This window comes from Pygoscelis adeliae, unplaced genomic scaffold (genome assembly GCF_000699105.1).
Source record: "Pygoscelis adeliae isolate BGI_AS28 unplaced genomic scaffold, ASM69910v1 Scaffold251, whole genome shotgun sequence".
In the NCBI taxonomy this organism is placed as follows: Eukaryota; Metazoa; Chordata; class Aves; order Sphenisciformes; family Spheniscidae; genus Pygoscelis; species Pygoscelis adeliae.
This window is the reverse complement of record NW_008824109.1, coordinates 795,802-807,099: the sequence shown is the minus strand read 5'-3', so window position 1 is coordinate 807,099 and position 11,298 is coordinate 795,802. Positions and strand designations below refer to the sequence as shown.

Here is an 11,298-nt window from a genome sequence, read left to right as displayed (position 1 = left end):
GGGAGACCTTCTTGCAGCCTCTCAGTACTTAAAGGGGGCTTCTAGAAAAGATGGGGACAAACTTTTGAGCAGGGCCTGTTGCTACAGGACAAGGGGGAATGGCTTTAAACTAAAGGGGGGTAGATTGAGACTAGATAGAAGGAAGAAATTTTTTACGCTGAGGGTGGTGAAACACTGGCACAGGTTGCCCAGAGAGGTGGTGGATGCCCCATCCCTGGAAACATTCCAGGTCAGGTTGGATGGGGCTCTGAGCAAGCTGATCTAGTTGAAGATGTCCCTGCCCATGGCAGGGGGGTTGGACTAGATGACCTTTAGAGGTCCCTTCCAACCCAAACTATTCTATGATTCTATGACCCACCAGCCCCACCATGCAAGTAGCTCCCAGAAGTCACATTCCCTGCCCCGAGGCAGGGCACTACCCACACCCAACACTTATAGTTCCGAGAAGGATCGGTCACAAGCCCTAGGACCAGTGTTAAACAAGCAAACCCATAAATGACTGCAGCTAAGAAATAAAAAAAAAAAACCAAACCCAACTTAAATGCAAGTTTGCCTACATTTTACAGTATCCCCTGTATGCAGCAAAGGGTTTAGACTATTTCCATGTTCATTTTTGCTGCTGCTGTTCTTATAAAAACACATCGTTCTTTCCCTGTGACATTTCTTCATATCGTTGAAAGAATGCTCTCCCTTACCACAAAATATTTGGCTTGAATCCTCCAGTGAGGAGGAGCCAAGGGTTTGGCTCATGTTTTAAAAACAAAAGAAATATTACTCTAAACATAAAACAAATTAGTGCAACCGTAACAGTAGATGGAGATAGAGCTCCTAGCACAACCTATGAATAATTCCAAGTCCTATTAGAAGTAACACAGCTTTCTGAATTTCCCTAGAAAACAGCATGTCATTATTAGTTCCAGCTTGACTAAAATGCAAAATGTCACTTTTTCCAGAGAAAAAGCTAAACAAAAGACAGTATGTAGTGTAACAACTAAACTGCAAAGCATATCCACTTACAATCTGAAATTGTGAAAGACAATGTATGTACACATAAGCACAGAGATATTAAAAGATGGCTCTTACCTCCATCCCCAGATCCTGAGCCGGCATCTGAGAAAAGAACAGAAAGGAATTTATATTCATGTGCTACAGTATGTCCTGTAAGCATGCAAAGCAAGACTGTTCACTTAAGAGTATTACAGCGTACCTTACGTTTGATGTCATCCCTGGGTAAATTATAGAGCTCTAATCTGAACGTAGTTCACTCAAGCCATCTTCCTCATGTCTCAACTCTTTTTCTTTAAAGTCTCTATATCAGATTAAAATAACATAAGCCCTGGAGTGCTGTAACATCCTCATAAGCCTCTGCCTCGTTTTGTTGTACTGGGACTGATAAAGCTTTGTTCCCAACAGTTGTGCAAAGTTACTTCACTTGGCCATTGCTAAAACCTCACCATCAAAGAGAATTTTTTAAACCCATTTGTTTGAGGCCAGACCAATTGGAAATTCATGTCATTATCTTTACAAAACAGTGACATCTCATCAGATCATAACTAGGTGGAATAAACCATTGAAATTATTATTATTCAAAGTCTTTAGATAAATGATTACAATGCCATTTTTCTCGAGGTCGTTGCTGAGTTTCAAAATTGAGTGCTTTATCTTTATTTTTCCTCTGCTCGATGTTTTGTTGGCTGGAATGACGAGAGTCACAAATTTAGAAAGTGCAATATCACAAAATTGCCAAGCCTGGAGCTTCATTACAAAACTTTCTAAGCAAGGCAAAGTACAGGAATGCACACGCGTGTAGGGTTACCAAAAATAATCCATAAGAGGAGTTTCTTTTTCAGGGAAGGGAGGGAGGTTGTCATCCCATCTTCCCCCTTAGTGGAGGGGTTATCCCATTTATCAGCACCAAGATTAACAGAACGAGTTTGGAAAGGCTGCTTTGGGATCCAATTACCCTATGAACTGTTAGATCTAATTTACTTACAGCAAGAACTGGTGGATCTGGACTGGCTTGTATGTGCCATCATTGCTCAAAGTTAAAAAAAGAAAAACTTTTATTTAAATAAACCTGTCACAAGAATGGCTTAAAATGGTAGATTTACACAGCAAGACTGCATAGGACAGATGCAAAAGGGGGCTGGAAAAGAGAACAGAAAATGATGGTGTTTTCCCAGTGACTATCTCCTGCATTTTCCTGATATGATCTTCTGTCCTGATGCTCTTTCCCAAATAAGCTACCGAGGAAAGAAAGGTGTCTTCATTACAATGCCCTCATGGCTCTGGGAAGCACTGCTTTCCAGGTGTGCCAGGTCTCCCCAGCACAGAGAAAGAAATGAACGCCTGCTATCACCTGCCTCCCGCAATGAACTATCATATTCTCTGGCTCTTTAGAGGAAAAGGACCTCGTGTCTCTCCTCCTACCCCTACTCTTCGATGCCCAGACCCCTGCCGGTCACAGCCAGGAGGGCTGCTTGCTGCCGGACCTCCCAGCAGCCCAGGTCTCTGCTGGGGGGTCCTGCGCACCCTCTCTCTGCCCCATCCCACAGGGAAAACCTGAGGTACACAGCTGCTCCCTTCTCCGCTGAGCCTCCTCCTTGGGAGAAGGAAAAAGACGCCAAATGATCAAGACTTCAGGAAAGCCCACTTTTTTTTTTTTTCTTTCTGTTCCTGAAATCCACAAAGTGTTTCAGAGAGAACGCTTCCAACACAGCCATTGCCAGTAGGCAAGCAAGTTTAAGGAAAGATGTAGCAATGCACTAAAATTATCCCTTTAATCAAAAAGTTTGAACCAAAAAAGACCAGTTGCTGTGCTGAGAGAATTTACTAAGTTGAACAAATCCTATGCCACAATAGGCTTTGCCAGCCTGAGCTCTGTTTAATACCAATTTATAGACAAAAAAATTGCAGCATATGTTTTTTTCCTCTTGAAAATTGTCAGTTAACAGCTTCAGAGAAGAACAACATTTCCAGGGAAAGAAGTTTATTTTCTCTCAGGTGTACAAAACACAAAATTGCGGCACTGCAAAAAGTTTGTCTAATGCACTTTTTATTGACTCCTCCATCCTCAGCCAAGAAAAAATTCTGCTTTAAGTTTAAAGAACTCTCTCAAGAACAAAGACTTACTCCTCCTGCTCTTTTCAAGTTAACTTCACTGCCCACCTCTAACAGATACTGAGCACAAAAGAAAAACATCAAGAACTCCTGCACATAAGCAACTCAGTTTTCCTGACTGATTTTGCTCATTCACCTTTCTAGCTGTTTCATAAAAGCAGAGATACAAATAGCTCACGATGCTCAGAGTTAAGCAAAGATGTCTCAAATGCCAGTCAGTTTTCACATACGCTCTTTAATGAATTCTTCCAACAAGTCCAGAAAAAAACCCCTGTTGCACAGACTTGTTTGTTAAGTGTTTTGGGCCAAATCTTCAGCTGGTATAAATTGGCAGGGCTCATTACAACCAGTGATCTGCTGAATCATACCAGCTGGGAATCTGGCCCTACATGCGTAAGGGAAAACCTAAGAAACTAGATTGCAGGCAATAACGCTCCAGTTCTATCCCTCCAGATTATGGGGAGGTTTGTGGTAATCCAGATGCCCATTTATCAGACATCTGCTCGTTTAATCTGCTTCCAGTTACTTGTTGTAACAGCTCAGAAGTGTACGAAGCACACAAGATACTTGTATCAAAAAAAGAAATAAACTTCTGTGCTGCACTCTGCAAAACAGTGTCAAGGGTATGCTGTATCATAGACTGTGAGCCTATACTGTTAGTTACTTAAAAGGGAAGGATGGCAGCAACTGCTCATGCCTAAGACTGCAAAAAATTAACCCATAATGAATTCAGAACAGGGATTCAAATGGCTTTTGCCATCCACAGGTTATTTTATTCAGAGGCATGGCAAGGACCACAGGCAGCCTGGATTGCATTATACATACCAGTCGCACACGATCCTTCGGACACCAGGAGTATTTCGCTCTGCTGCTTGCAGGCAGCCTGTTTCAAGTAGCATTCGTTCTGGTAGGTGTCGCCGTTGGAGCCACACACGGGCACGTAGTCATTGTTACACTGATAGGAATGGACAGAAAGCAGCAGCATTAGTCACACAAGTGGGGTGGCACAGCATCCATTTGTGTGCCCCCCCGTCCCCTTCCAGTATTAAAACCCTGGGAAAACAACAGAGAGGGAGACACTGACCCTCCTCTTCACCTTTACAGCTACCAGGGGAGGAGGGGGGGTATTTTTAAGAAGACAAAATGCAGAGGAGCATAAACCAAACTTGAACAGGTTAGGGAAAAGATAATCTGAATGGGCAAAGTGTTCAATAAGTGCTCCCAGAGAGGCCTCCCTCTGTAAGAACGAGGTGGGGGCATTCCCAGGGAAGGAATATAGGCAAGGCAAACGGCTCCTCGCATCTGCAATAGCGGCTCATGTGTTTCCATTGGATGGCTACAGACAAATTGTAATGAAAGGCTCGCTTTTCCCCTCCTCCTGCACATACACACCGTCACTGCTACAGAGACAGTCATTTGCATACACAGACGTGTCCGCCTGTGTGTATATAACTCTCTATTTAAGTACTTAGCTATAATTAGAACTGATTGGACAGAGGGAAATTATTTCTGAGAGACCTATGATCAAAACCCATCCCTCTTTCTGCAGACATTTCTGTTCCCTGCAAGCTGTGGCCGGGATGCTCTGTGAAGGTCCAAGCTCTCCCCGTGGCGGCCAGCGGGCAGGAGCAGCAGCACCACAGCAAGCTCAGCCAGCGCGCCAAAGAGCGCAGAAGTCACTCACACCACACACCCCTCCTGTGGCTCAAACTCCTGCTCAGGTCTGCAAACTACCTGCTTTGTTCCCTCTACCACTAAAAGACAGCTTTGCCCTCTCTTGTTCATTTTAATAAAAATAATTCCATTTTCTATTGAAAATTGGGCAACCTACCGGGTGCAGTTATCATAAGATAATCACACTCTGAGGCTTAGAAATACTTGGATGTACCCTGTACATGGTAATTATACCAGGGATATGATTATCTCATGATTACCGTACTCCTGGTATGCCTCATTGTTTAATTATAACAAATGGAATGATCACAATTATTATTTACAAATGCCCACCTCTGCTTAAATCCAAGTAAAAATTAAAAAGAAATCATACTTCCTATTTAACTGTATTATGCCACAAAGTGTCTGAGGTGTGTTCGCCAGGCACAACGTAAAATGCAGAACTGAAATTTCAGGGATATAAACATTAAACATGCTTCAAAGTGAATGACTACAGAAGTGATTAACACAAACAATTGCATAGATTGCATTAATTGCAGGCCTCCATACAGAGCAGCTGCCAAGAAATTATTCATAGTTGGTCAGAGTGACATTTTGATTGGGCCAAATCAAATGACATTTTCCTTATGCATTGTATTTTCTTAAATCTTTCCAAGCTGCTGCCCACCCCCAGTGCTCTCTTCCCTTGGAACAAGAAAGAAAACCAGCAGCCACAACAGTAGAAATCCTCTCTTTCTGCTCCTAACAAAGGGCTCCTCCATGCAGGGATTTTAAACACTTGATTAAAAAGTGTTTCTACGCTATTTTCACCATTATGTTCCAAATCTGAGCAATGTTTCAAGCAGAAAATGCCAACTTCATCCAGAAGCTCAACAGCAATTGCTGGAGGCTGATCTGGAATACTTAACCAGGATAATTAACACAATCATGCAAATTTTTTAAAGCATGAAGGATCAAATCATGCTTGCTTTAGACATACTATCTGCTTGTCACCCATGGGACTTTTTGCCAGAGCAATCTGTGCAGAATTTGGCCCAAAGTATCTCAACAGGCTCTGTTACATGTAGAAACAATGTTGGATCCTGTTCCCAAGACACACGGTGGTAAACTCTTTGCTGGTTTCGCCCAGGGCAAGAGACTATCTTTTACACTGACTCAGCTGCAAAACTGAAAGGCCAGACAGCCCTACATTAACAGCATACAGCATCAAGAGTGAAGTCCTGATCCACAGAAATGAGTGACAGAGCTGCTACGAGCTAGGCTGGAACTTCTTCCAAAGCTTGGCAATTTTGAAACACATTTGAGACACACCAGGGCTCCAGGAAGGATTAACTCTCCTGGCAGAAGTTTCCCCATCTCTCCCGTGGCTCCTGCCACACTCAAGCTTGGCTTCAGCCAGCAGAGGTAGAGGGTACTCAATGATGAGCACCGGTGATGCAACCTTTTCTTTCTCAAACTGTGCTGGTCAAAGACATTTTTCTTCATCTGCTGCCCACTCTTCTCACCACCACCTTTGGACAACTAGTATTCAGATGGAAAAGGCAGGAGCCACAAGGAACAAAAGAAGTGAGATCTTCCAGATGGATCCTGCCTTGGCTTTGAGCTGGGATGGCTCAGAAAGCCACCAGGAAATGACAGTGGAAGTTACCCAGGAAAGAAAACAAGACCACTGATGAGAAGGTTGTGATGTTAGTCACCAGGTTACTTCCAACCCGCTAGAGCTAGACTCTTGTACTTGACCACGCTGAATCCAGTACTCGCAGCTTTTCACCATCATAAAATACTTCTTGCTAGTACTGGAAAATATTAGACGTTGACTGTCAGTTTCCTCAGTCTAGTGACACTAGACTGAGGAAATTTTTGGCATTGGTTTTAGGGCTCAATAGACCAAGTGCTAGATGTGGGAATGATTCTCCATCCCCCAGGTAAGGACTGATCAAGCACTCCAGGAAATCCATGGCAAAACTCCCACTAAACCCAGCAGCATAGTGCCACACTGTCCACTTCTTTCCTATGCATGCACATTTTTAAAATACAGCTGTAGAGCCGGGAAACGGACATATCCAATTCAGCCAAGTATCAGTCAAAGGCTGCCTTCCTCAGCACTAGCAGCCTCGAGTGCCCACTATCACAGCCAGGGAAAAACCAGCTTCGCAAGCATTGGGGTCAGTGCTGGACACTGAAAGCCTAAGGTTTGTTTTCTAAAGAAAATGGTAACTTGTGTAACTCCTCCTCTTGGTAACACTGTTAAAAGTTTGACCTTCTCCTACTCTCATAGATTAACTACTCCCAAATGCCACCTACCTCTTGAACCAAGTATCACAAAAATACATTCCGGAAATATAATATAAAGCTACAAGTTAGCCAGGTGATGTTCCAGCTCCACAAACACTGAACCATGTAAGGAATTCAACACGCATGGAAACAGGACACCTTCCTCACATAAACAGTGAACGTCCACAGTCTTGGTGACTAAAGAGAAAAGACATGCAACATTGATGGAAATAACCTGGTATATTTTTGGGTATGTTCATGAAATCCAAGAGGGAAGAGAACCCAGGCTGCCAGACCTATGGCTTTGGGCAGACTGGGGTACAGACCCCAGCGAGCCACATCTCCAACCACATGCCTGCTGGCACAGCTCTGCACCTTCTGGTGGACCCCTTGAGTTTGCTCTGTGCAGGGAGGGAAGGGGTTGTGGTTTCTCCCACGCTCAGCCCCGCTGCTGGAGCCCGCACTGACCCAGTGCCTTCCCTCCCTGCCAGCACCAAGGTCTGGGCTTGCCCTGAGCAGGGAACGGGTCTGCATTTACTGATCAGAGTGGGACATGGTGTTTTCCAATGCAATACACGTCTCATCGTGAGGAGTCAGTGAATGGGCTATCATTGTGCAGTAGAGTACAACAAGAGAGCCAACCAATATGAATCCCTTTCTTAGCACATGCCTGCTGGCTCTCCAGGGATGGAAGCCTAACTCAGGTGTTCCAGAGCAGTCTGATCATATTCACCCTTTCAAATAAAAATAAATTAATTTTAACTCCACTTGGACAGACATGATGCATCCGTGATTCTGGTTTGAAAAAAAACCAAACCAAGATTGCAGCAGCCCTGCTCACCACTTCTGCCTCCCCCAGCCCCTCAAGACACAGACTGGCCAGCCCAAGACTTTTCAACAGTACGGAGGCAAAATTAGCTGTCGTCCTTGTCTATTCCCTCAAGCTGCAATTAAAGCCCCTGGCAAATTCTGGAGAAAACATAAAAAGTAATTATAGTGATGAGGAGTCTGCTATTGATTTGCTCACTATCACCCCAGAGAGCTGTCACTGAAACAGGGGACTTGAATTCTGATGGAGGACCCCCTTACTCATGACATAAATTACCTGGCCAGCTCTGCCTTACTCGGCCAGCCTCAGACACCGCACCTGAAATTAATTTTCTACTCTGGTGGCATATCTTTTTGGCTTGTCACATTGTCCACTGATGTTACAAGAGAAACTAACATTCCCCCAAGCTCTGCCTGTATCAAAGTGGACGCGTTTGACTACAGAAGCCCTCAGCACCGCACCACCCTTCGCAGCGCTGGCACAGGATCAGCCACAGGTAATTTGCCCTCCAAGGTCACAGTCAGCCCTGCGGCTCCACAGAGGGCTCAAATCAAGACAAAGAGCTCCGAGTGTTTACAGGGCCTGATCCAAAGGCCACTGAAACCAAAGATTACTGCTGATTTTCACCCCATTGCCCAACTCACTCTTCTGATCTCATTTACATATTCATATACCAATTATCTGATTTCCTTAAATCTGTTTCAGCTGCCCCCTACAGAACTGCTCAACTCAGCATATATATAGCATGCACCTCTCAAAGAGGAGACAACACAGCCCAGAGAGGTTTACTTAGCTTCATTTACCCTGAATCACCAGGGACCAGCATCTGCCTTGGGAAAACAGCATTCCCGATGCCTTCTTCCCTGCCGATAGCAACACCTGAGTTTGCTCCTTCTAGGCTATGAGTCCACTGCTTTATGCCAAATGGCAACACCAAGCTGGGACCAAAGACAAGACCCAAGCACCCTCTGCGGCTGCTCTAAGTTCCCAATGCTCGTGGCACAACATCTGCCCTAGCTTACCACCAGACAATGGAACAAGTCACAGACATTTCACTGCATTACAGATTTTTCTTAGAAAGAGAAAACAGATCAACCCTTAAATCACTGCACATGCTGAGCCAAGGCAAATGCTCGAAACAGCATTCTCGCATTGAGTTTTTGATTGCATGCAAACTAGAAACGGAATAAAAAAAACCCCCATGGTCAATATGAATTCTCTCCCAACATGGGAAACACAAGCACTTCAGCTAACAACTGTCTTGTTCTTATTACAGAAAATTCCTTCTTTGTTTTAAATGAAGGAATTTATCACTTGGTTTCTTTCTCTGAAGACACATTTGGCTCTAGAAATATAAACGATACTTGCCATGCTTCAAAGCGAATAGTCTATCAAAGCTCAATAATAAATTAATCATTACAGATGTGCACGATCTTGAACTGTGCACTATTTGGCCTGCTCTACTGTAAACACTCAAATCAGTGTTACAAGTTCCACAAGTTCACAGATCCACATTAAAATGCAAAAAACCACAGGGGCATAAACGTACATACAACACGTGCTGGTACATGCTTAAAACTCCTTGAATTTGTTCAGTTTTTATTCAGGTCATTATGTAAAGCACAGCTGTTTTGTGAGTTAGCTAAAACATATTAAATGGAATCGTTCATAATGAAATCGTCTGACTTTGAGAATGCCTGAGGTTTAGATGTAGCTGCAAGAGGGAGAGAGAAAAAATAGAAGGAAAAGCCCCTACTGCTCAGTAATAGGCCCCCTAAAACTACATAAAAGCTAAAGGAAGTTCATGATTTTGGAACAGAGGGATTGTTCCTTAATCTGATCAGCTGGGCAGATAAACAGGCAGCAGCATTGTCACTATGCAGCCCTTCCTGAAAATATTGCATAAGCACATTACAGATCCATTTCTTTAACTAGATCAGAACTCCGAATACAATAAGCCATGATCTGTATCAGAAATGAATTTAGAAAGGACTCTAAATCCTTGTTAAAAGGGCAGAGACGAAAAAACAGAAACGCACAACCTGAAACTGCAGACCCGAAGGGACATTTAAAGCCACAGCATCCGCATTTTCCCAGAGAAACTTATGTCTTCTTGACACCAGTTGGTTCTCCTGCCAGCTTTCATACATGCTGCCAGGTTTTCCCTCTAACTTCTCTGCACGTAGAGAAATAAATTGCCAAGTGGTAGGTTATAAAGGGAGATTCTTGATTTGTATTCTCATTAGTGAATTAGAGAACGAAATATCAATCTTCTTACCTTGAACTGACAGACACAAGTCACACTGTCTCCAATCCTTAAACACTCCCCATCAAATTTACAGGTATTGGTGTCGCAGAGAAAGAGATCGTTTTCTCTGTCATCGTAACCTCAAATGTAAAGAGGAAAAAAAAAAAAAGACGTCAGCTTTGGTCTAGCAAGAGGAACAATACGGGATGATTCCATTTTAATGCACACAGTACAATAACCTTGTCGATGAAACAACAGAATCCAGATTTTCTTTTGTCCTTCCCTGTCCTCAGTTTTCCACTTTTTCTCTTGTTTCTCCCTCGGTCTTTCTCTTAGTCCTTATTCCCCACTACCTCACACACTTTTTTTTTTTTTTTTCTATTTCACAGACTCTGTTTCCTCAAAAGTCACCCGGTAATTACGCTATTTCATGGCTCTGGGTTGGAAATGTCATCAACTTATCCCCATCCGATCACAAATCTGTTGGACGAAAGTCCAAATTGGAATTTCTCCAGCCCATGATGCAACAAAGCTCCCAATAATAAAGACAAACAGGCTGTGTGTTTTCCGTGATGGTCTGCCTGATCCCAATGAAGATTGATCACCTCTAAGTTAACAGGAGAAGTGCCAGGTTCCCCACAAGCCGCTGAGTGAGCCTAGCTCTTTGCCTTTATTTTCTCCAGGAAAAAAACAACAGATCTGACTGAAGCTTTGGTTCACGGATAAAAGCATGAATTTCAGATTGCACTAGCTTACTTCCCACTCCAACAGCATGCAGCAAGGTATCAAACAAAACAGCTACATCAGACTCCAAACCCATTAAGATCTAAATCCATCGATTTTTTAAAAAACGTCCGAGCGCTCTTAACCATATCGCTACATGTTTAAAATTAAGAGCTTACAGCGGAAATTCCCCCCCGATCTAACATATTACGTGCGATGCACGCGTTACCCCAAGTAATGCTCTTTCCCCGAGCAGGCTATTACAGTCTAATTTCAGAACTACTTTATGTATCGGAGAAGGGCCGGCTGCTGACCTATATAGGAAACTCATTATAAAGCTCAGCCCGACTTTAAGGAACAGGCACCGGGTTCCCGGTGTCGCGGCGCCCATACCCCGATTCGCTCTCAATTCGGTACGCACGGAAACAGC

The 11,298-nt window shown here is 43.6% G+C and overlaps 1 protein-coding gene across 1 annotated transcript in view; it reads right to left on the bottom strand.

Annotated features, from left to right (window-relative positions):
- Positions 1-11,298, bottom strand: part of TMEFF2 (transmembrane protein with EGF-like and two follistatin-like domains 2) — a 139,033-nt gene that overhangs the window by 126,125 nt on the left and 1,610 nt on the right. Inside the window, exons 2-4 of the mRNA XM_009334209.1 lie at positions 10,176-10,285; positions 3,946-4,075; positions 1,084-1,110 (exon numbers count right to left, since the gene is read on the bottom strand). Of these exons, the coding sequence (XP_009332484.1) occupies positions 1,084-1,110; positions 3,946-4,075; positions 10,176-10,285 (267 nt within the window). The remainder of the gene's footprint in view (positions 1-1,083; positions 1,111-3,945; positions 4,076-10,175; positions 10,286-11,298) is intronic.